Source organism: Scyliorhinus torazame, chromosome 11 (genome assembly GCF_047496885.1).
Source record: "Scyliorhinus torazame isolate Kashiwa2021f chromosome 11, sScyTor2.1, whole genome shotgun sequence".
In the NCBI taxonomy this organism is placed as follows: Eukaryota; Metazoa; Chordata; class Chondrichthyes; order Carcharhiniformes; family Scyliorhinidae; genus Scyliorhinus; species Scyliorhinus torazame.
This window is the reverse complement of record NC_092717.1, coordinates 167,548,589-167,574,542: the sequence shown is the minus strand read 5'-3', so window position 1 is coordinate 167,574,542 and position 25,954 is coordinate 167,548,589. Positions and strand designations below refer to the sequence as shown.

General features: G+C 50.3%; 1 protein-coding gene across 13 annotated transcripts in view; it reads right to left on the bottom strand.

Annotated features, from left to right (window-relative positions):
* The window catches only part of osgin2 (oxidative stress induced growth inhibitor family member 2), an 80,687-nt gene that overhangs the window by 13,916 nt on the left and 40,817 nt on the right, over nt 1-25,954 (bottom strand). For 5 of the 13 annotated variants that reach the window (XM_072467978.1, XM_072467968.1, XM_072467966.1 and 2 more), the window contains one exon: nt 1,364-1,500. In XM_072467978.1, coding sequence (XP_072324079.1) covers nt 1,364-1,500 — 137 coding nt within the window. Of the gene's footprint in view, nt 1-1,363; nt 1,501-2,995; nt 3,123-5,288; nt 5,406-25,954 lie in introns of all 13 variants that reach the window. The other 8 variants (XM_072467973.1, XM_072467974.1, XM_072467972.1 and 5 more) reach the window with 8 other exon arrangements.

Sequence of the window (25,954 nt, the reverse complement as noted above, 5' to 3'; positions counted from 1 at the left end):
TGGAACACAAGAACTGTGAAGCAACTGTGCTAACCCCTATGCTACCGTGCTGCCCAATCACTAAGTGCATTCCAATCCCTCAAGCGAGTGATTGAAATGCATGTACCACTCTTTGATGTAGTTAGCCCATACTTGGGGGAAGGGGGGACACCCAGGCAATCCGGGGGTGCGAGCTGATTCGTGGTGCAGGATCTCGCTATCGGGCAACCTGCTCAAAATGGCGGTCCGAAAGTGGGATTCCCTCAGGAATCCCTTGTATTCCTCGCCATTCATAAATTTGCATGGCAAGCGGTACGGAATTACTTCCCCATTTGCTTTCCCAGGGCGAACATAAATCGGGTGTAATTCTCCTCCGGTGGGAGAACGTTTCCCGAGGGAAACAATTCGGGTGAGAAAGTCCCCTAGTGCGGACAAGGGCATCAATGGTGGTGGACACAGGTATGATTTAGCAAACCAACAGCTGCCGAGCTGCCATGTTGAATTAAAAGGCCAAACACAGACAGTTAGTACTTTGAGATTGCAGAGGTAAGTTACTTGAGAGAGAGCTTTTTCCAGGGTTAGACACAGAAAGAAATGCTGAGAAGGGAGAGGGGGAAGAGGAATATGAGTTGAGAGAAATATAAGAAAATTATCAAAGATCACCTTTTCCATGTCAGTAGTGATAGGGTTAATGAGACTGTGTGAGATGGCAAAATCGAAAGTGGTATTCTACATGTATAGGAGAGGTTTTATAAAGGGAGAGATCTAGGGAGGAAAGGAGGGTGGTGAGTGGAAAGAAAACAAGGGAGTGGAGCTGAAGGTTAAAATCATCAAAAATGAGAAATAGCTCAGCGTAAAGATAGAGGGAAGAAATCTGGATGCGCAGGTAAAGAACAAGGAGGTTAAATAAGAGGTTAGAAGGGTGGAACAAGTTGAGATGCTTAAAGCAGGAGTAGATGGGGGACAAAGGAGTAGGGGTACAGGACAAGGTGGGATTTAGAGATAAAGGCTACACTGCACCACTACTAAGATGGGTTGAGTGAGGTAGGTGGTTGAAGGAATAGCAAGGTGGAAGATTTTCATTCAGAGGAATGGTGTCATTACCCCTCAGTTACTTTTCTGTCAGGTCAAAATATCAATGCGATTGTCCACAAAAGGTTCATGTTTGACAAGGGTCCTCTTCACAAGTGAATGTACATTTTGACAGAAGATGCCAAGGGAACTAGAAAAAGAAGGCCCTGTGGCAGAGTTTACAGAGTTAAGAGAGGATTCTATTCTTGCACTTTTGATAAGCTCCTTAAATTAAATCCAAACTTATGAATACGAAATACAAAATAAACACAATTGAATACACAAATACACAGCATGCTGTCATCGCACTGACCTGATCTACAAGAGAAAAATGCTTTCCTTCTTCCAGCTTGTTATGAAGGACTGGGTTCGGATGTACAGCCTCTGATGCCATGTATGGTCTATATCCAGAGAGCAGATAGGAAAGACATATCCCAGAAGGACCATTTCCTAGATTAATAATTTTAGCAACATTGTTATATTGACATTATGTTTCTAAAAACTAATGTAACCTTCCCAATAGACGGTAATTGGCTGTTGTGTGTAAGTCACCCATTTTTATCCATTGTGTGATTTTATTCTCCACTGAAATCAATGGAATGTAAAATTGCACAAAATGTGGAACAAAAGTTGTGAACTAGACAGTTTTCTGCCAGACAGGTTAACTTAACGTGACCCATAAACCTTTCCAGACCCGCACCTTCAAATAAACCAATGTTTTCAAATATTCAATTCAAGAATGAAATCAACAATAAAAATATAAGGTGTGGGCGACACGATGGCACAGTGGTTAGCACTGATGCCTCACAGCGCCAGGAACCCGGGTTCGATTCCAACCTTGGGTGACTGTCTGGGTGGAGTTTGCACATTTTCCCCGTGTTTGCGTGGATTTCCTCCGGGTGCTTCGGTTTCCTCCCATAGTCCAACGATGTGCAGGTTAGGTGGATTGCCCATGCTAAATTGCCCCTTAGTGTCCAAAAGTTAGGTGGGGTTACAGGGTAATGGGGATAGGGTGGGAGGAATTGGACCGAGGTAGAATGCTCTTTCCGAGTTCGGCGCAGATTTGATGGGCCAAATAGCCTCCTTCTACACTGTAGGGAATCTATGATAAGCTAAACAATCCTCTTTGTGACATTACGGCCTTTCATGTAATCAAAGCTTCAAAACTTTAAATACAGAGCCAACTCCTCATGCAAATAGGATTTACGCTCAATATTTGATTGCCGGTATAAATGTCAAATAATGATAGTTTGAAAGGACAGTTGCAGTTAAAATGTCACGCCATTCTTTATATTTGAGTCTACTTCCAGTAATAGTTAATAATCCATTCCCAATTTGAATGTAGTTCTGACTAATTTCCAAAAGACATATTTAATCAAATCATTTACTGTAATTTAATGTGTCATGTGAGAATGCATCAAGATGGTGTATTGTTTAAAAAGTTACTGACTTATTTTAGACCATTGATATCGGTGATTATTTTCTGTTGGTATTAATTGACCAAAGGTTGAAAACAAGCGAGCAAACATTTTGGCAGAGCTTTACATTTCCCGCCAGGAGAGGCCATCCCATCATCTACTCACGACCCCTCCACCAGCCCCCCTCTACCCCCCGCCTGTCTGAAATGTTGTCTTGTTAGGAAGGGGGGATGCACGTTGGGTCTGTTGAGGCCCTTAAATGGTCAGTTAATGGGTCCTTAGAGGCCTCAACCCACGACTGCCAGTATTTTACCCACAGCAGGGTGAGGCCCACATCATGTCGGAAGACTGGTAACTTAAGTTGTGTGGATCAATGTCATTTGGGCAGAGGGTGGGTGGAGAACCTCCTTTGCAGGCCCCTTGGGGTCAATCGGAATGACCCCCCCCCCCCCCCCCCCCCCCAGCCTCCTGAAGCCAGCCCCCACCTCCTCACCAGCCTTGCCGAGACCCTTCAACCCCAGACTTACCTGGGCTCCTAAAGAGTGGCGGAATTGCTTGTAGTCCCAACAATGGACGGCTCCCAGTGACCCTACCGGGACTACACAGCTGCCGTCCACCTGAATAGTTGGCAGGTCTCTAAGGCGGGATTTCCTACTGAGATAGGAGAGGAAGTTTCATCTTAAAGCAATGAACGTTCCTCCAGTGTTAAATTGCTGCAAAGTCACTACTGGAATCTTGCAAATGGACAATGATTATTCCTTTTTAGCAAATGTATGTGACTGCCCAAATGTATTCAAAGCTATGAGACTGAGTCCTTCTTCAGGTGCCATGCCCATGCGATAATGGACATCCATAGGATTGGTCCCTGATTATACTTGGCGAAGTACTGCAGTGTTTTGCTGCTGCCTTCTGTGGTATTGCTGACCAGGAAACCCTCTCACTCTGAGCGCTTGCTATCATGTGCACTAGAAGGATGCTGATAGTGAACCTGTTTGACCACGTTATGAAGGCACCTTCTCTGACCATCCAATCCAGGGGCGCCATTCTCCGACCCCCCCCCGCCGGGTCGGAGAATGGCCGTTGGCCGCCGTGAATCCCGCCCCCGCCGATTGCCAAAGTCGCCGGTACCGGAGATTGGGCGGGGGCGGGAATCGGGCCGCGCCGGTTGGCGGGCCCCCCCGCTCAATTCTCCGGCCCGGATGGGCCGAAGTCCCGCCGAGAAATTGCCTGTCCCGCCAGTGTAAATTAAAGTAGGTATTTACCGGCGGGACAAGGCGGCGTGGGCGGGCTCCGGGGTCCTGGGGGGGGGGGGGGGGGGGTGCGGGGCGATCTGACCCCGGGGGGGTGCCCCCACAGTGGCCTGGCCCGCGATCGGGGCCCACCGATCCGCGGGGGGGCCTGTGCCGTGGGGGGCACTCTTTCCCTTCCGCCTCCGCCACGGTCTCCACCATGGCGGAGGCGGAAGAGACTCCCTCCACTGCGCATGCGCGGGAAACATTCAGCGGCTGCTGACGCTCCCGCCCCCGGGGATGTCATTTCCACGCCAGCTGGTGGGACAACAAAGGCTGTTTCCGCCAGCTGGCGGGGCGGAAATCCCTCCGGCGCCGACCTAGCCCCTCAATGACGGGCATTCCGCACCTCTGGAGCGGCGCGATGCCCGTCTGATTGGTGCCGTTTTGGGCGCCAGTCGGCGGACATCGCGCCGTTGGGGGAGAATTTCGCCCCTAAAGTGAGACATAAACCTGGAGCATCATGGTAGCATAGTTGTTAGCACAGTTGCTTCACAGCTCCAGGGTCCCAGGTTCGATTCCGGGCTGGGTCACTGTCTGTACGGAGTCTGCACGTTTTCCCCGTGTCTGCTTGGGTTTCCTCCTGGTGCTCCGGTTTCCTCCCACAGTCCAAAGATGTGCGGGTTAGGTGGATTGGCCATGTTAAATTGCCCTTAGTGTCCAAAAAGGTTAAGTAGGGGTTACTGCGTTACAGGGATAGGGTAGGTACATGGGCTTGAGTAGGGTGCTCTTTGTAAGGGCTGGTGCACACATATTGGGCCGAATGGCCTCCTTCTGCACTGTAAATTCTGTGATCTATGTTCTATGATCTGGCCCGGAGGCAGGAATTGCACCATTGTGTCACAATAGCTCCATAAGAATGTCTACAGAAACCATAATTGTGATCATAATAATCCTACTTCCACCAGCAGAGTGAAAAAAATCTGGCAGAACCAAATGTTGAAAGGAACAGAAGAATTGTTGTCTGGCACATATAGGGTTTTAATAATAATCTTTATTATAGTGTCACAAGTAGGCTTACATTAACATTGCAATGAAGCAATGAAGTTACTGTGAAAAATTAATGTGGAACTGAGTACAGTTCCACCAACACAGTGATGTAAAGGGTCACATGACCCACACCCAGGGTCAGTCAAGTGTTGGAGAGAGCTGTGTGTACCAGCAAGCATGGAGACAGTTCCTAGCTTGTATCCTTTACTGTATAGAAATTGTTTTAAGTGACAATAAAGACTTACAGTTAACCTATGTCCAAGTAAGAAGAATTCCACACTTCCAAATCAATTTGGACTGATTCAAGGCCTCGAGCAATATATTAGGGACTTTGGAGGAAAAGGGTCTCCAGATCCAGAATTTCGTCAGGTTTAGATAAAAAATCAGAAGCAGAGCAGGTTGCCACGCTACTTTACTTGAAAGGTCCGATTGCAGAAGGCATTATTGCAAGACAAGGAATCAATGAATCATCTGCTGAATTTGAAGATGTACGAATGTCTTTCAACATTATTTTAAATCTATTCCGCAATAAAATACTCACAAGAGTTACAATTAACAAGCAAGCCCAGCAGCCAGGAGAACCTGTTGATTCTTCCATTCATTATCTGAAGAGGATGGCCGAAGGTCACAAAGATAGAGATTGAAAATCTGAACTCATCTGAAAAAGAATAGTGGTAGGTCTAGCAGATGACACACTCTCTGACCTCATGCAAGCAAAGGAAGATTTAACCCTGGAAAAGACAATCCAGATAGTAGGAAATCTGAACTCCGTGAGCAGCACAGAGATACTTTAAGGGACGAAAATAAACTGTTGTGCAGGGACCAACCACCCACAGTCCAGCAACAAGACTGAAGAAGGACTCAGTCTCCTAGCTTTGAATACATTTGGGCAGTGTGTGCAGTTCTGGTCACCTCACTATAGGAAGGATGTGGAAGCATTGGAAAGGGTGCAAAGGAGATTTACCAGGATGCTGCCTAGTTTGCAGGATAGGTCTTATGAGGGAAGGTTGAGGGAGCTAGGGTTTTTCTCTTTGGAGCGGAGTAGGATGAGAGGCGACTTAATTGAGGTTTATAAGATGATGAGGGGGATAGATAGAGTGGACGTTCAGAGACTATTTCCTCGGGTGGATGTAGCTGTTACAAGGGGGCATAGCTATAAGATTCAGGGTGGGAGATATAGGAGGGATGTCCGAGGTAGGTTCTTTACTCAGAGTGTGGTTAGGCTGTGGAATGGACTGCCTGCTGTGATAGTGGAATCGGACACGTTAGGAACTTTCAAGCGTTTATTGAACAGGCACATGGAGCACAACAAAATGACAGGGAGTGGGATAGCTTGATCTTGGTTTCGGACAATGCTCGGCACAACATCGAGGGCCAAAGGGCCTGTTCTGTGCTGTACTGTTCTATGTCTATAAGGTAAGGGGGACCCACACCAAAACATCAATTTGATTCCTGCCCCATCATCAGCAATAAAGACATCATGGCAGGCCCACAGTTCCCAACACCATATTCAATTCCAGACCTTCAGTGATTCTTGGGGATGGTGAATCAGCTGGAAAAACATTTACTGAATTCAGCACAGGTCACTGAGCCCTTGAGGCATCTACTTAAGAAAGACCAGGCATGGTGCTGGGTCTCACATCAAAAGCAAGCATTGATTTACATCAAGGCAATGCTGCTCTCCACTGACAGTCTGGCCCACTGTGACCTAGTCCTTCCCACCATCAGAGCAGTGGATGGTTTGTCCACATGCCTGGTAGCGGTCCTTTTCAAGGAACAACTGGGTGGAAGTCACTGCCTTGTGTACTACCTGTGCAGAGGGTTGTTTGACATAAGAGATGAGGTACGCAATCAAGAAGCAAGCCCTTACAGTCATATAGGCATGCAAAACGTTTTCAGACTATATCATCGGCCTCAAGGTTACAATTGAAATGGACCACAAGCCACGAGTCTCCTTACTGGGTGAGGATGAGTTAGTTAAGATGCCTCCCAGAATCCTGAGGTTTCCCCTGCATCTCATGAGGTTCATAGATACATATAGACACATCGATACATAGAAGATAGGAGCAGGGGGAGGCATTTTGGCCCTATGAGCCTCCTCCGTCATTTATCACGATCATGGCTGATCATCCAACCCACTAGCCTAATCCTGCTTTCTCCCCATAGCCTTTGATCCCATTCTCCCCAAGTGCTATATCTTGCCGTCTCTTGAATATATTCACCAAAGGAATCAGGGGTTACGGGGAGAAGGCAGGAGGATGGGGATGAGAAACACATCAGCCATGATTGAATGGCGGAGCAGAGTCGAAGAGCCGAATGGCCTAATTCTGCTCCGATATCTTATGGTCTTATGGCTTACTGGTTGGTAAACATCCAAGGTAAAAACCAGACAACAGCAGACATATTTTCAAGGGCTACAATGAGCCTCCTAACAAAGCAGGATGTCAAAAGCATCAAACAACTGGAAGCATTCTCCCAATTGACAAGGAGATGCCTGCTAGCGACCACGATTAAATACCAACTGATCCACAAATGCATGATGAGGAGTGTGCTCGCATCCGCAGATACTGCCAAGAAGGATGGCTTTAGCATAGACCACAGGGACCAAGAAAACCTGGTTCAAACAACAAAAGCACATCATGATTACAGATGACTCCCTAGTCCACACTGAGTATCTAGTCACCCCAGTGTCCCTGCTGCTAGAGATCCTTCAAAAAATACATCAGGGCCACCTGGGCATTACCCAATGCAGAGCATAGGCCAAATCCAGTCTGTTAACCAGGCATTTCCTTTTTTAAAAATAATATTTTATTAAGGTTTTGAAAATTTTTATAACAGTAACAAAAACAATAACATCAACATGGTAAAATAAACACTTACCCCCCACAGCCCAATCTTCACACACCTCAACCATACAACAACAATCCCCCCCCCCCCATGGAATACTGCATCTGCTGACATTCCCCGAGAAAGTCGACGACCGGCTGCCACCTCCGGGTGAACCCTACCATTGACCCTCTTAAGGCAAACTTTATTTTCTCAAGACTGAGAAACCCAGCTATGTCACTAACCCAGGTCTCTACACTTGGGGGCTTTGAGTCCCTCCACATTAACAAGATCCGTCTCCGGGCTACCAGGGAGGCAAAGGCCAGGACGTCGGCCTCTTTCGCCGCCTGAACTCCCGGATCTTCCGACACTCCAAAGATCGCTATCGCTACCCCCGGACTCGGCAGCACCCGTGTTTTTAGCACCGTGGACATTGCCTTAGCAAAACCCTGCCAAAACCCTCTAAGCTTCGGGCATGCCCAAAACATGTGGACATGATTTGCTGGGCTTCCCGCGCACCTCGCACACCTATCCTCTATCCCGAAAAACGTGCTCATCCTAGCCACTATCATGTGTGCTCAGTGGACTACCTTAAACTGTATCAGGCTAAGCCTGGCGCATGGTGAGGAGGTCTCTGCTTAGGGTATCCGACCATAGACCCGTCTCTATCTCTCCTCCTAGCTCGTCCTCCCACTTGCCCTTAAGCTCCTCCACCGGAGTTTCCTCTGCCTCTGAAAGCTCCTGGTGAATATCCGATTCCTTCCCCTCTCCCACCCAGGTACTGGAGACTACTCTATCCTGTATCCCCCGTGGCGGCAGCAGCGGAAAGGCCGGCACCTGTTTTCTCAGGAAGTCTCGCACCTGCAAATACCGAAAACCATTCCCTGCTGGCAATTTAAATTTATCTTCCAAAGCTTTCAAGCTGGGAAAGCGCCCGTCTATAAATAGACCCCCCATCCTTCTAATTCCTGCCCTCTGCCAACTCCGTAACCCGCCATCTAGCCTTCCCGGTACAAACCTGTGGTTGTTATAAATCGGGGTACAAATCGATGCTTCTCCACTCTCTTATATCTCCTCCACTGCCTCCAGATCCTCAAAGCCACCACTACCACCAGACTTGTGGAGTATCGGGCCGGTGAGAACGGCAGAGGTGCTGTTACCAGTGCTCCCAGACTGATGTCTTTACATGACGCCGCCCCCATCCGCTCCCATGCCGACCCCTCCCCCACTACCCACTTCCTGATCATGGCTTTATTAGCCGCCCAGTAGTAATTGCAGAAGTTCGGCAGCACCAACCCACCCTCCCCCCGACTGCGTTCCAGCAACACTTTCTTCATTCGTGGGGTTTTACTCGCCCACACAAAGCCCAAAATAATCTTCTTCACCCACTTGAAAAAGGCCTTAGGGATGAAGATTGGGAGGCACTGAAAGACAAACAGAAATGTGGAGAGGACCGTCATTTTCACGGTCTGTACCCTCCCCGCCAGTGATAGCGGGAGCATGTCCCATCTCTTCAAGTCCCCTTCCATTTGTTCTACCGACCGGGATAGGTTCAACTTGTGTAGTACCTCCCATTTCCGGGCCACATGGATTCCCAGCTATTGAAAGATCTTCTCTACCATTCTAAGCGGCAGCTCTCCCAGTCACTTCTCCTGCCCTCTTGCCTGGATCGCAAACATCTCGCTTTTCCCCTTGTTCAATTTATATCCCAAAAAATTGCCAAATTCCCCCAAGATTCGCATTACTTCCCCCATCCCCTCCAACGGGTCCGAAATGTACAAAAGCAGGTCATCTGCGTAGAGCGAGACCCGGTACTCCACGCCCCCCCCCCCCCCCCCCCGCCCCCCTGCCGAACCAGCCCTTTCCAGTTCTTGGAGGCTCTTAATGCCATGGCCAATGGCTCTATGGCCAGAGCAAACAGTAACGGGGCGAGGGGGCACCCTTGCCTCGTCCCTCGGTGTAGTTCCCTGACCTCAGCCAGTTTGTACGCACACTCGCTACTGGTGCCTGATAGAGCAACCGCACCCAGTCAATAAAGCCCTCACCAAACCCAAACCTTCCCAGCGCACAGGTAATTCCACTCCACCCGATCAAAAGTCTTCTCTGCGTCCAGCGCTACCACCACCTCTACCTCCTCTCCTACTGAGGGCATCATAATAACATTTAGAAGCCTTCGAACATTGGCCTCGAGTTGCCTGCCCTTAACAAATCCCGTCTGGTCTTCCCCTATCATCCCTGGGACACAGTCCTCTGTCTTTGTGGCCAGTATCTTAGCCAGCAGTTTGGCATCCACATTCAGTAGAGAAATCGGCATGTATGACTCGCATTGCTCCGGATCCTTCTGCCGTTTCAAGATCAATGAAATCGAGGCCTGCAACATTTTTGGGGGGAGGACTCCCTTCTCTCTTGCTTCATTAAATATATTAAATACCTCTTATAGAATTCCACTGGGTAGCCGTCAGGCCCCGGGGCTTTGCTCGACTGCATGCCCTCCAGCCCCTTGAGTATTTCCTCAATCTCAATTGGGGCTCCCAGCCCCTCCACCAGGTCCTCCTCCACCCTCGGGAACGTCAACTGATCAAGAAACTGCCTCATCTCCTCCACCCCAGCCGGGGGTTCCGACTCATATAATTTACTATAAAAGTCCTTAAACACCTCGTTCACCCCCGCTGGGTTCAGGACAGGATTACTGTCTCTACTCTTTACTTTACCTATCTCCCTGGCCGCCTCCCTTTTCCTCAGCTGGTGCTCCAACATTCTGCTTGCCTTTTCCCTGTACTCATAGATCGCTCCCCTTGCCTTCCTCAACTGTTCCACTGCTTTCCCTGTAGTCAACAGCCCAAACTCCGCCTGTAACCTCCGCCGCTCCCTCAGTAGCCCCGCATCCGGGTCTCCGAGTATCTCTTGTCCACCTAGAGTATCTCCTCCATTAATCTATCCCTCTCAGCCCGTTCCACCTTTTCTCTGTGGGCCCGTATCGAGATTCATTCTCCTCTGACTACTGCCTTCAAAGCTTCCCAGACCGTCGCTGCAGAGACCTCCCCTGAATCATTTGTTTCCAGGTAGTTCTGGATGGACGTGTTAACCCGCCCACAGACATCCTCATCTGCTAGCAACCCCACATCCAGTCTCCACAGTGGGCGTTGCCCTCTCTCCACACTAACCCATAGTGTGGGCATGATCCGACACTGCAAATGCCGAGTACTCAGTATCCACCACCTTCGGTATTAGCGCCCTGCTCAGAACAAAAAAGTCGATGCGAGAGTATATCTTGTGGACATGTGAAAAAAAGAAAAACTCCTTCGTCCTCGGCCGTGCAAACCTCCATGGATCTACTCCCCCCATCTGTTCCATAAAACCCTTCAATTCCTTTACCGCAGCCGGCCTCCTCCCTGTCCTGGGTTTTGACCGATCCAATTCCGGATCAATGACTGTGTTGAAGTCCCCTCCCATGATTAGATTATTTGTCTCTAAGTCTGGGATATTGCCTAACACCCGCCTCATAAATTCCACGTCGTCCTAATTCGGAGCATATATGTTCACAAGTACCACTTGCACCACCTCCAACTTCCCACTCAACATTATGTACCTACCCCGCTTGTCTGACACGATTCTCCCTGCCTCAAAGAACAAAGAACAAAGAAATGTACAGCACAGGAACAGGCCCTTCGGCCCTCCAAGCCCCTGCCGACCATCTGCCCGACTAAACTACAATCTTCTACACTTCCTGGGTCCGTATCCTTCTATTCCCATCCTATTCATATATTTGTCAAGATGCCCCTTAAATGTCCCTATCGTCCCTGCTTCCACTACCTCCTCCGGTAGCGAGTTCCAGGCACCCACTACCCTCTGCGTAAAAAACTTGCCTCGTACATCTACTCTAAACCTTGCCCCTCTCACCTTAAACCTATGCCCCCTAGTAATTGACACCTCTACCCTGGGGAAAAGCCTCTGACTATCCACTCTGTCTATGCCCCTCATAATTTTGTATACCTCTATCAGGTCGCCCCTCAACCTCCTTCGTTCCAGTGAGAACAAACCAAGTTTATTCAATCGCTCCTCATAGCTAATGCCCTCCATACCAGGCAACATTCTGGTAAATCTCTTCTGCACCCTCTCTAAAGCCTCCACATCCTTCTGGTAGTGTGGCGACCAGAATTGAACACTATACTCCAAGTGTGGCCTAACTAAGGTTCTATACAGCTGCAACATGACTTGCCAATTCTTATACTCAATGCCCCGGCCAATGAAGGCAAGCATGCCGTATGCCTTCTTGACTACCTTCTCCACCTGTGTTGCCCCTTTCAATGACCTGTGGACCTGTACTCCTAGATCTCTTTGACTTTCAATACTCTTGAGGGTTCTACCATTCACTGTATATTCCCTACCTGCATCAGACCTTCCAAAATGCATTACCTCACATTTGTCCGGATTAAACTCCATCTGCCATCTCTCCGCCCAAGTCTCCAGACAATCTAAATCCTGCTGTATCCTCCGACAGTCCTCATCGCTATCCGCAATTCCACCAACCTTTGTGTCGTCTGCAAACTTACTAATCAGACCAGTTACATTTTCCTCCAAATCATTTATATATACTGCAAAGAGCAAAGGTCCCAGCACTGATCCCTGTGGAACACCACTGGTCACAGCCCTCCAATTAGAAAAGCATCCCTCCATTGCTACTCTCTGCCTTCTATGGCCTAGCCAGTTCTGTATCCACCTTGCCAGCTCACCCCTGATCCCGTGTGACTTCACCTTTTGTACTAGTCTACCATGAGGGACCTTGTCAAAGGCCTTACTGAAGTCCATATAGACAACATCTACTGCCCGACCTGCATCAATCATCTTAGTGACCTCCTCGAAAAACTCTATCAAGTTAGTGAGACACGACCTCCCCTTCACAAAACCATGCTGCCTCTCACTAATACGTCCATTTGCTTCCAAATGGGAGTAGATCCTGTCTCGAATAATTCTCTCCAGTAATTTCCCTACCACTGAAGTAAGGCTCACCGGCCTGTAGTTCCCGGGATTATCCTCGCTACCCTTCTTAAACAGAGGAACAACATTGGCTATTCTCCAGTCCTCCAGGACATCCCCTGAAGACAGCGAGGATCCAAAGATTTCTGTCAAGGCCTCAGCAATTTCCTCTCCAGCCTCCTTCAGTATTCTGGGGTAGATCCCATCAGGCCCTGGGGACTTATCTACCTTAATATTTTTTAAGACACCCAACACCTCGTCTTTTTGGATCACAATGTGACCCAGGCTATCTACACCCCCTTCTCCAGACTCAACATCTACCAATTCCTTCTCTTTGGTGAATACTGATGCAAAGTATTCATTTAGTACCTCGCCCATTTCCTCTGGCTCCACACATAGATTCCCTTGCCTATCCTTCAGTGGGCCAACCCTTTCCCTGGCTACCCTCTTGCTTTTTATGTACGTGTAAAAAGCCTTGGGATTTTCCTTAACCCTATTTGCCAATGACTTTTCGTGACCCCTTCTAGCCCTCCTGACTCCTTGCTTAAGTTCCTTCCTACTTTCCTTATATTGCACGCAGGCTTTGTCTGTTCCCAGCCTTTTAGCCCTGACAAATGCCTCCTTTTTCTTTTTGACGAGGCCTACAATATCACTCGTCATCCAAGGTTCCCGAAAATTGCCGTATTGATCTTTCTTCCTCACAGGAACATGCCGGTCCTGTATTCCTTTCAACTGCCACTTGAAAGCCTCCCACATGTCAGATGTTGATTTGCCCTCAAACATCCGCCCCCAATCTATGTTCTTCAGTTCCCGCCTAATATTGTTATAATTAGCCTTCCCCCAATTTAGCACATTCATCCTCGGACCACTCTTATCCTTGTCCACCAGTACTTTAAAACTTACTGAATTGTGGTCACTGTTACCGAAATGCTCCCCTACTGAAACATCTACCACCTGGCCAGGCTCATTCCCCAATACCAGGTCCAGTACCGCCCCTTCCCTAGTTGGACTGTCTACATATTGTTTTAAGAAGCCCTCCTGGATGCTCCTTACAAACTCCGCCCCGTCTAAGCCCCTGGCACTAAGTGAGTCCCAGTCAATATTGGGGAAGTTGAAGTCTCCCATCACCACAACCCTGTTGTTTTTACTCTTTTCCAAAATCTGTCTACCTATCTGCTCCTCTATCTCCCGCTGGCTGTTGGGAGGCCTGTAGTATACCCCCAACATTGTGACTGCACCCTTCTTATTCCTGATCTCTACCCATATAGCCTCACTGCCCTCTGAGGTGTCCTCTCGCAGTACAGCTGTGATATTCTCCCGAACAAGTAGCGCAACTCCACCTCCCTTTTTACATCCCCCTCTATCCCGCCTGAAACATCTAAATCCTGGAATGTTTAGCTGCCAATCCTGCCCTTCCCTCAACCAGGTCTCTGTAATGGCAACAACATCATAGTTCCAAGTACTAATCCAAGCTCTAAGTTCATCTGCCTTACCCGTAATGCTCCTTGCATTAAAACATATGCACTTCAGGCCACCAGACCCGCTGTGTTCACCAACTTCTCCCCGTCTGCTCTGCCTCAGAGTCACACTGTCCCTATTCCCTAGTTCTCCCTCAATGCTCTCACCTTCTGACCTATTGCTCCCGTGCCCACCCCCCTGCCATACTAGTTTAAACCCTCCCGTGTGACACTAGCAAACCTCGCGGCCAGGATATTTATGCCTCTCCGGTTTAGATGCAACCCGTCCTTCTTATACAGGTCACACCTGCCCCGGAAGAGCTCCCAGTGGTCCAGATAATGGAAACCCTACCTCCTACACCAGCTGTTTAGCCACGTGTTTATCTGCTCTACCTTCCTATTTCTAGCCTCACTGGCACGTGGCACAGGGAGTAATCCCGAGATTACAACCCTCGAGGTCCTGTCTTTTAACTTTCTGCCTAGCTCCCTGAACTCTTGCTGCAGGACCTCATGCCCCTTCCTGCCTATGTCGTTAGTACCAATATGTACAATGACCTCTGCCTGTGTGCTCTCCCCCTTCAGGATGCCCTCTACCCGTTCGGAGACATCCTGGACCCTGGCACCAGGGAGGCAACATACCATCCTGGAGTCTCTTTCACGTCCACAGAAGCGCCTATCTGTGCCCCTGACTATAGAGTCCCCTATTACTATTACTCTTCTGCGCTTTGACCCTCCCTTCTGAACATCAGAGCCAGCCGTGGTGCCACTGCTCTGGCTGCTGCTGTTTTCCCCTGATAGGCTATCCCCCCCGACAGTATCCAAAGGGGTATATCTGTTCGAGAGGGGGACAACCACAGGGGATTCCTGCACTGACTGCCTGCCCTTTCTGGTGGTCACCCATTTCTCTGCCTGCACCTTGGGTGTGACCACATTTACATAACTGCGATCTATGACGCTTTCCGCCACCTGCATGCTCCTAAGTGCATCCAATTGCTGCTCCAACCGAACCATGCGGTCTGTGAGGAGCTCCAGTTGGGTGCACTTTCTGCAGATGAAGCCATCCGGGACGCTGGAAGCCTCCCGGACCTGCCACATCTCACAGTCAGAGCACAGCACCCCTCTAACTGACATTGCCTCGAATGCCACTTGTTTGTTGATCAAGATCGCTACGCCCCCTGGTCTTTGAGTCCAGTCCTGAGTGGAACACTTGGCTAACCCACTCCTTCCTCAATCTCATCTGGTCTGTAACCTTTAGGTGTGTCTCTTGTAGCATTGCCACGTCTGCCTTCAGTTCCCTCAAATGCGCGAACACGCGAGCCCTCTTGACCGGCCCATTCAGTCCTCTCACATTCCATGTGATCAGCCTGGACGGGGTGCTTCCAACCCCCCCTGCCAACTAGCCATCACCCTTTTTAGGCCAGCCTCGAGCTCGCGCCTTCCACTTCCTCGAGTCCCCACTCGGGCTGTCGCCATTCCCGACCTCCCATTTGTCCCCTAGTAACAGTTCCTCCCCCATCAGCAAAGCAGCTCCCACCCCCCCCCCCCACTCCCCCCCCCCAGCAACAACACTAAAAACCCAATCCCTCAAGTCAAGCTCCAGCTTAACACCTGTCCACCCCCACTGCGCTTCCGAGAGTCAGCTGACCCATGCTGACTCAATAGCTCCCGCCCTTGGCACCAAGCAGTCTGTCTCCCTATTGTACTCTCCTCTCTCCCCTCCCCCCCCCACATGAATAAACATTTTAAAAGCATCACATTACCTAGTAAACAAACAACAGAAAAAAAAAGTGAAGAAACAATCACTTCAGAAAAAAAGTCACCCAAAAAGCAGAACTAAATTCAAAGCACATCCCCCCCCTAACAAGGTCCCTGCAAGACAGATTAACCTTTAACCATCCACACAGCCCATTATTTCACATAGAGCTATGTAAATTTTTACAATCCAGCACCACAAATCACTGCCACAGTACTTCTCCAAGGCTTAAGTGTCTTTTAATTCACCTACAGCTTTATTTCTTTAATAAACGTCCATACTTCACCTGGCGTTTCAAAGTAGAAGTCCCGTTCCTCATGTGTGACCTACAGATGGGCTGGGTACAGTATCCCAAACTTCACCCCCGTCTTAAAGAGGGCCGTTTTTGCCCGATTGAACCCAGCTCGCCTCTTGGCCAAATCCGCTCCCACGTCCTGATAAATGCGCAACTCACAGTTCTCCCACTTGCTGCTCCGTTCTTTCTTGGCCCACCGCAAAAAGTGTCCATGAAACAGTGAAAACGTACCACCATGGCCCTTGACGGTTCGTTCGCTCTGGGCTTCCTCGTGAGGGCTCCGTGTGCTCTGTCCAGTTCCAGGGGCCGAGGGAACGCCTCAGCCGCCATCAACTTCTCCAACATGTCCGTCACGTAGGCCCTCGCATCCGATCCCTCACTGCCTTCAGGGAGGCCACCAATTCTGAGATTCTGGCTCCTGGACCTATTCTCCAGGTCCTAATGCTTCTCCTGCATTCTTTTCTGGCGGTCGTTCATCATTCCCACCTTGCTTTCCAGCACGGTTATATACTCCTCTTGCTCGGACAACTTTTGTTCGACCTCCTGGATCGCTCTCCTGTGGGTTTCCTGATTCTGAACCACTTGATCAATCGAAGCCTTAATTGGGTTCAGCTTGTCCTTCTTCAGCTTGGCGAAGTAATCCTCGAAAAACTTCACCAGCTGCCCCGTCGACCACTGTGCCGTCTCCCGCCCTTGCCCTCCGCCATGCTGTCCCGTGTTACCAGCTCTGCTTGCATCTCCCTTATAGGACTTTGTCGTCTCACACGGCCACTTCTGGCCCAATTCTCCATACACCGGAGGGGGATTTCTCCTTACTGTCTCACTCTTCACTGCTTTATCCCATAAAATCCGAAAATAAACGGGGGGAAAAGGTACAAAAGTCCGTTACAGGCGGGAGCTATCAAATGTGCGACCAACCCCTCCATGGCTGCCACCGGAAGTCCGTCACCAGGCATTTCCAAGGCGATTGATGGCACCCTTGCAAATTTCCAGATGTTTGCATTGCAGGACCAAAGAGAGCCCCTCAACCCCATACAATTCCATATAAGGCCAAGGGAGGGGCTGAGCATTAACTTGTTCATCTTTTTTTTTAATAAACAATTTTATTGAGGTATTTTTGGCTTTGTAAACAGTTACAGTGTACAGTAATGTGCAAATATCAACACAACGCAGAAACATAGTGCAAAAGACCACTCCTCTCTCATAAACAGTACCCGCCTATTTATCCCTCCTATTCTACTCTAATCTACATCCCCCCCCCCCAGCTGACATTTAATTCCCCCCTTCAGGCGAACCATAATACAGATCCTCTGAAAGCGAACTTAATGTTTTCCAGCCCTAAAAAGCTCGACATGTCCGAGAGCCATGCTTCGGTCTTTGGGGGCTTTGAGTCCCTCCATGCCAGCAGTATACGTCGCCGGGCTACAAGGGAAGCAAAGGCCAAGACGTCGGCCTCCCTCTCTTCAAGGACCCCCGGGTCTTCCGAGACCCCAAAAATTGCCACCACTGGACTCATCACCATCCTAGTTTTCAGTACCTGGGACATGACGTCCGCAAATCCATCCCAGTTTTGAGCATGCCCAGAACATGTGGATTCGCTGATCCTCCCGCACACCTAGCACATTTATCCTCCACACCAAAAAACCCACTCATCCGGGCCACCGTCATGTGGGCCCGGTGGACGACCTTGAACTGAATCAGGCTGAGCCTAACACATGTTACAGTTGGATTTACCCTACTCAGGGCTTCCGCCCATACTCCCTCCTCTATCTCCTCGCTGAGTTTCTCCTCCCACTTGAGCTTCAGTTCCTCTGTCTGGGACTCTTCCCCTTTCATAAGTTCACAGTAAATATCCGAGACTTTCCCCTCTCCTATCTCTCCCCTAGACACTACTCCGTCCTGGATCCCATTTGGCGGGAGGCGTGGGAAGGATGGGACCTGTCTACGTATGAAGTCACGCGCTTGCAAGTACCGAAAGTCATTCCCTCTGACTAGTCCGAATTTCTCCTCCAAGGCCCTCATGATCGAGAAGCACCCCCCCAAGAACATATCGCCCATCTTTCCCACCCCCGCCCGCCGCCACGCTCAGAATCCACCATCCATACTCCCAGGGACGAATCAGTGGTTGTCGCATATCGGAGACCAGACCGATGCTCCCACCTCCCGTACATGCTTCCTCCACTGGCCCCAGATCCGCAGGGCTGCCACCACTACCAGGCTGGTGGAGTACCTGGCCGGCGGGAGCAGTAGGGGGGCTGTGACCAGGGCTGCCAAACTGGTGCCCCTGCACGCAGCCGCCTCCACTCGTCCCCAAATGAACCCCGTACCCACCATCCAACTCCTTACCATGGCTATGATGGCCACCCAGTAGTAGTTGCTGAGGTTCGGCAGTGCCAGCGCCCCCCCTCGTTACGGTTCCTCTCAAGCATCACTTTCTTCACCTGCGGGGACTTCCCCGCCCAGACAAAGCCCATAATAATCTTGTTGACCCTTTTGAAGAAGGACCGCGGATGAAAATCGGGAGGCACTGAAAAATAAACCGGAATCTTGGGAGGATTGTCATCTTTACCGTCTGCACTCTCCCCGCAAGTGACAGCGGGAGTGCATCCCATCTCCTGAACTCGCTCTTCATTTGTTCCACCACTCTAGTCAGATTTAGCTTGTGCAGCCTGCCCAGTCTCGTGCCACCTGTATCCCTAAGTATCGGAAACTTTCTCCGACCATCCTAAATGGCAGCCCCTTCAACCTGTTCTCCTGGCCCCTCACCTGCACTACAAACATCTCACTCTTAGCCATGTTCAGTTTGTACCCTGAAAACCTGCCAAATTCTCTCAATATTCCTAGTATATTGTCCATCCCAGCCAGCGGGTCCGATACGTACAGGAGCAGGTTGTCCGCGTACAGCGATACCCTGTGTTCCACCCCTCCCCTAGTCAAGCTCTGATCGGGGCCCCCAGTCCGTCTACCAGCCCCCTACCCACTTATGGGAAGGTCAGGCCGTCTAAGAAACACTTCATATCCTCCGGCTCCCCAGGAGGTTCCGAGGTACAGAGCTTGCTGTAAAACTCTCGAAACACCCTGTTCAGTCCTGACGGGACATCCACTCTGTTCACCATACTGTCCACTACCCTGCCTATTTCTTTGGCCGCCTCCTTCCTCCTGAGTTGCTCCGCAAGCATTCTATTAGCTTTCTCCCCATGCTCATAGACCACATCCTTTGCCTTCCTGAGTTGTTCCACTGCCTTGCTCGTGGACAACACTCCCAACTCGGCCTGCAGTCTCCGTCTATCTCTAAGTAGGTCCACCCTCGGGGCCTCTGCGTATTCCCTATCTGTCCGGTGGATCTCCTTGACCAGTCTGTCCATCTCCGCTCTGTCCATTCGATCTCTGTGGGCCCGAATTGAAATCAGCTCCCCCCTTACCACCGCCTTCAGCACCTCCCACAGGGTCACTGCTGAGACTTTGTCTGTGTCATTAACCTGCAGGTAGTCCTGCATGGACTTCCGCAGTCTCTCGCACACCCCCTCCTCCGCTAGCAATCCCACGTCCAACCTCCATTGCTGGCACTGGTAGCTCCCTTTGCAGACCTGCAGATCAACCCAGTGTGGGGCATGATCCGAGATGGTGATCGCTGAGTACTCCGTATTTTTTACCCCGCCTACACAATCCCTACTCATGATGAAAAAATCGATTCTAGAGTTTACTTTATGAACATGAGAGTAGAACGAATATTCCCTTCCCGTCGGCCGTCTGGCTCTCCATGGGTCTACCCCCTACCCCCCCCCCCCCCCTTACCCCCATCTGCTCCATGGAGCATATACATTCACCAGGAGTACCCTCACCCCCTCAAGCGTACCCCGGACCATAAGAAATCTACCACCTCCGTCTGCAATTGTGCCCTCCGCCTCAAATTGAACCCGCTTATTGATCATGATTGCCATCCCCCTGGACTTAGAGTCCAAGCCTGAGTGGAAGACCTGGCTAATCCAGCCCTTCCTTAGTCTGGTCTGGTCAGTCACTTTGAGATGTGTCTCCTGCAGCATAATTACGTCCGCCTTTAGAGCCCGCAAATGCGCGAACGCACACGCGGCCTCTTAACTGGCCCGTTTAGTCCTCTGACATTCCAGGTGATCAGCCTGGTTAGAGGGCACCTGCCCCCTTCCCCCTTGCCGATCAACCATCCCCCTTCTTGGGCCCGCCCCCAGCCCATGTGCCGCGCCCCTCCCAGTTTGCCTCCTGGTAGCTCCCACCCCCGACCACCACTCTGTTACCTACTTTAGATCCCTCCCATGTCAGCAAAATAACTTCCCCCCTCTCCCCCTTAGCAACAACACCCCTCTGTAACCCGACCCCTGCCATGTACTGGCTGTATGCATCCCCCCCCCCACCTGACTCCCTTGACTAGCTTCCTGCTAGCCCGGTAACTCATCCCTCTGGCGCCCACTTGTCTCGCTCCCATTGTTCCCCCGAGCTCATCCCCCCACCCATCCATACCCATCCCCCTGATGTGTCCTGCTCGAGCAGTCTCCCTGCAGTGAGGGAGTTCAAACAAAAAACAAGGGCAATCAAACAAAGACCCGAGACCGCTCCAGCTGTAATGCTGTTCCAGTTCTGTAAACAGATGAGTGATACCGATCACCCCTTTCTGCGCATTAATAATAAAAACACACAGCAACACATTACCCGCGTCAACCCCCTAGCTCCAATACCTTTAACCCCCATTGCTTCCCGGCCAAATTTCTGTTACGTTGGAAGCTCCAAAATGAGAAAAACACAAAGAAAAAGCAAAAAGACAACCCAAAAGAGAGAAGGGGCACCCGTCACCCCCCCCCTCGCTTATTGTACCCATAGGCAGCGAAACGGAAAACAGAAACTGCAAAGTACCTGTGAAGCAACAAAAAATATAAAGTCAGTCCAAGAAAACTAGAAGTCCCACAGACAATAATACTCAGACTCTGACTTTGGTCCATGGGCCCTCAGTTTGACACCAGCCCCTGATCCTTTGCGAACTCCATCGCCTCATCGGGGTCCATAAAGTAGTAATGCTGGTTCTGGTGCGTGACCCAAAGCCACGCCAGGAAAAGCAGGCCGAACTTCATTTGCTTTTTGAACAAAATCTCTTTAATTCTTTTAAAGGCTGCTCGCCACCTGGCCACCTCCTGACTTAGGTCTTGGTAAATGCGCAGGACATTGTCGTTCCATGTACAGCTCTTCGTACTCTTTGCCCACTGAAGGACCCGCTCCTTGTCTGTGAACCTGTGGAACCTGACCACTACTGGTCGGGGGGGGGGGGCCTATCGCGGCTGCCTCACCTGCACCCTGTGTGCCCCGTCCAGCTCCAGCGGTCGCGGAAAGGAGTTAGCCCCTATCAGCTGCTGCAACAGGTCGGCCACAAACGTCGTGGCGTCCGCTCCTTCTGGGAGGCCAATAATTCTCAAATTTTGTCTGCGGGCTCTGTTTCCCAGGTTTTCAATTCTGTCAAGCAGCCTTCTCTGTCGCTCCTTCAACCCATCTATCTCTATTGCAGTGATCGGTTGTGTGTCCGCGTGTTCCTCCACCGCCTGCTCCAGCTCCTTGACCTTTTTGTCCTGGGCCTCTAGCCTTTGGTTCACTTGCTCCACCGCTTTCTGCAGCGATTCTAAGTTATCCCGCTTCAAGTCTTTAAAACTTCCTTTTATGACCTGCAGCATATTGTCCAGCGCTGCTTGGATCGTCTGGTCCGTGGTCCGGTCAGCCATCTTTGGTCCCGGGTCAGCTCCCACACCACTTTGTCTCTGCCCTTTCTTTTCCTACTTTCGCTGCTTTCTGCTCTTCCTTGTTTCCATACAGCTCCGCACACTCAGTCAGCAACTTTGTGGCCGTCTTTTCTAGCGCTCAAAAGCTCCGAAAAGTCGGGAAACCAGGTCCAAAAAGCCAGCCGGAGTGAGAGCCACCGAATGTGCGACTCACTCCTTCATAGCCGCCACCGGAAGTGACTTGTTCATCTTCAAGAGCAAATCATTCCTTATAGTCGTGGACTAGTTCTCCAGATGGGTTTAGGTGAAGCAACCAAATATGACTATCACAGAGGCAGTATTTAAGGCACGATAAAAGATATTTGTGAGTCATGGCATCACGGATGAGATTGTGTCTGATAGCGGCCCACAATTTTCAAATTAGTTTGCGCACTTCACCACCTCATCTGGCTTCTACCACCGCACCAGCTCCTTGAGATAACCACACTGAAGTGGGGAGGCTGAAAGAGGAGTCCGTACAGTAAGAAGCTTCCTAAAAAGGAATAAGGACTTCCCCACAGCATTGCTCACATTCAAGCCCAATACATTACAATGAGGTCTGGCCTCATCCAAACTCTTGATGGGCAGTAAACTCCACACACAATTTCCAATTCTGTGTAAAAAATATAGTTGTAACCAAGAATTACTGGGACATCCAAGCAAAAGAGCACATTGCAGGCATAAGCAAGGTTCCACCTATATGAAAAGGTACCGCAACAGACACATGCTGCAATTACAATATCTGAAAAATGCTGAAATCCGATCCACACTTGGCCCCAAGCATTTCGGATGATTAAAGGCCACAAGAGAAGGCAAAGTCATCAGAAAGAGTGAAGAGCAACCTCGCTCCTACCTGGTTGGTACTACAGAGTCTGCAGAGGGATTTGGATAGTTTAAGTGAATGGGCTAGGGTCTGGCAGATGGAATACAATGTTGACAAATGTGAGGTTATCCATTTTGGTAGGAATACCAGCAAAATGGATTATTATTTAAATGATGAAATATTAAAACATGCTGCTGTGCAGAGGGACCTGGGTGTGCTGGTGCATGAGTCGCAAAAAGTTGGTTTACAGGTGCAACAGGTGATTAAGAAGGCGAATGGAGTTTTATCCTTCTTTGCTTGCGGGATGGAGGTTAAGACTAGGGAGGTTATGCTGCAATTGTATAAGGTGTTAGTGAGGCCACACCTGGAGTATTGTGTTCAGTTTTGGTCTCCTTACTTGAGAAAGGACGTACTGGCACTGGAGGGTGCGCAGAGTAGATTCACTAGGTTAATCCCAGAGTTGAGGGGGTTGGGTTACAAGGAGAGGTTGAGTAGACTGGGACTGTACTCGTTGGAATTTAGAAGGATGCAGGGAGATCTTATAGAAACATACAAAATTATGAAGGGAATAGATAGGATAGATACGGGCAGGTTGTTTCCACTGGCGAGTGAAAGCAGAACTAGGGTGCATAGCCTCAAAATAAGGGAAAGTAGATTTAGGATTGAGTTTAGGAGGAATTTCTTCACCCAAAGGGTTGTGAATCTATGGAATTCCCTGCCCAGTGAAGCAGTTGAGGCTCCTTCATTAAATGTTTTCAAGATAAAGATAGATAGTTTTTTGAAGAACAAAGGAATAAAGGGTCATGTTGTTTGGGCGGGAAAGTGGAGCTGAGTCCACAAAAGATGAGCCATGATCTCATTGAATGGTGGAGCAGGCTCGAAGAGCCAGATGACCTACTCCTGCTCCAAGTTCTTATGTTCTTATGTTCTTACAGTGGGCACATTCAGGAGAAACAAGAGGAGTCTCCTCCCCAACCCTAGACTATCCATCGACACTGTGCAATTGAAAGATAGAGGAACATACCCAGATGCCAGAACAACCCCAAACCACAGGAAGAACCAGTGAGACAGAGCCTATCTCCTCAAACAGCCATGCAAAATAGATATGAGAGGGTTATATGGCTTCCAGAGTGCATGAAGCTTTGAATTCATGGACTTGAAAATGTGAGATGGAGTAGTGATGATGTAGTCATGATAATAAAGATGTATGATAGTATCAGCAATGTAAGGCAAAAGATAAACTATGATCACTTTAAATACATTGGCTAAAACTTGGGGAGGTGTAGTTCATGGGTCCGGTACATACAGCATTAATGTGGGTTTGAGTACAGTACTACCCACACAGTGATGTAAGAAAGCACATGATCCATACCCAGGATCAGTTGAGTGTTGGTCAGAGCTGTGTATATCACTAAGCATGGAGACAACTCCTAGATTGGACACTTTACTGTATATTTAGAAGAACAGGTTGAGCATCCCTTATCCGAAATTCTGAACACCGGAAAATCCGGAAACCTGCACTTTTTTTCTAGCGCCGATATGATGCCATGAATGGAAAATCCCACAAGGCTCCTGGGTGATGCGCAGTTCCCAACATGTGCCGCACATGTGTAGTTCCCAACATTCCACACATGCTTAATTCCCAAAGCGCGCCGCACATGTGCAGTTCCCAATGTGAGTTGTAGCTGCGCAGTATATTCCAATATCTGAAAAATGCTGAAATCCCATCCACACTTGGCCCCAAGCATTATGGATAAGGGATGCTCAATCCGTAGTTCCAAGTGTCACAAAAGACTTGCAATTAACCTATGTATGACTACGAAGACATTTCATTGTGGTGATATACATCACTGTAAGTACACAGAGGGTTAATGTACATACACTACACCTAGCTAGACACTAGAGGGAACACCAGAGACATGACACACAGGCAGTCAACCAATAGGTCAGTAAGATAGGACATGACCAATGGGCAGTCACGATACACACAGAGGTGACACTACCACAGGAGGGCATTACACCAACCCATATAAAAGGACACATCACACATGCTCAGTCTCTTTCGGGGGACGGCTCGGGGGAGGGGGGACGGCTCGGGGGGGGGAATGGCTCGGGGGAGGGGGGGCGGCTCGGGGGAGGGGGTTGCGGCTCAGGGGAGGGGGGGGCGGCTCGGGGGAGGGGGGGCGGCTCGGGGAGGGGTGGCGGCTCGGGGAGGGGAGGGGGATGGCTCGAGGGGGGGGGGGGGCGGCTCGGGGGAGGGGGGGGGAACGGCAGAAAAGAAAAAAAAAAGGATTATGCTGTGGCCTGACACCAAGAGACAGAGAGCGGTACAAGCCCACAGAGAGCGGACTGCTGCCACACAGAGAGTGGTCCACGCACCGCGAAGGGTCCCAGCCTCTACACAGAAAGCAACGCAAGACTCCACAGCGCAGTCCTTGCATGAACAAGAAGTGACTCGAGTGACGCAAGCCTCCACAGAGAGCTCGTGGACAGACTCCACGATAGAAGCAACGCAAGGCTCCAGAGCGCAGTCCTTGCATGAACCAAGACCATGAGGGTCTAGCAACCTCCTCTGAGCAACCAGCAGCAGACAATGCAAGTCTGCCACGCTCAAGTGAACAACAGAAAGACTATGACAGTCTGCCACGCTCAAGTGTACAGCAAGCAGACTATGACAGTCTACCATGCTCCAGTAAACAAGAAGACTCTGACAGTCTTCTACGCTCAAGTGTACATGGGCGAAATTCTCCGGAAACGGCGCGATGTCCGCCGACTGGCGCCCCAAACGGCGCAAATCAGTCGGGCATCGCGCCCCAAAGGTGCGGAATGCTCCGCATCTTTGGGGGCCGAGCCCCAACCTTGAGGTGCTAGGCCCGCGCCGGACGAATTTCCTCCCCGCCAGCTGGCGGGAAAGGCCTTTGGTGCCCCGCCAGCTGGCGCGGAAATGACATCTCCGGGCGGCGCATGCGCGGGAGCGTCAGCAGGCGTTGACGACATTCCCGCGCATGCGCAGTGGAGGGAGTCTCTTCCGCCTCCGCCATGGTGGAGACCGTGGCGGAGGCGGAAGGGAAAGAGTGCCCCCACGGCACAGGCCCGCCCGCGGATCGGTGGGCCCCGATCGCGGGCCAGGCCACCGTGGGGGCACCCCCCAGAGCCAGATCGCCCCGCGCCCCCCCCCAGGACCCCGGAGCCTGCCCGCGCCGCCTTGTCCCGCCGGTAAAGTAGGTGGTTTAATCTACGCCGGCGGGACAGGCATTTTAGCGGCGGGACTTCGGCCCATCCGGGCCGGAGAATCGCGGGGG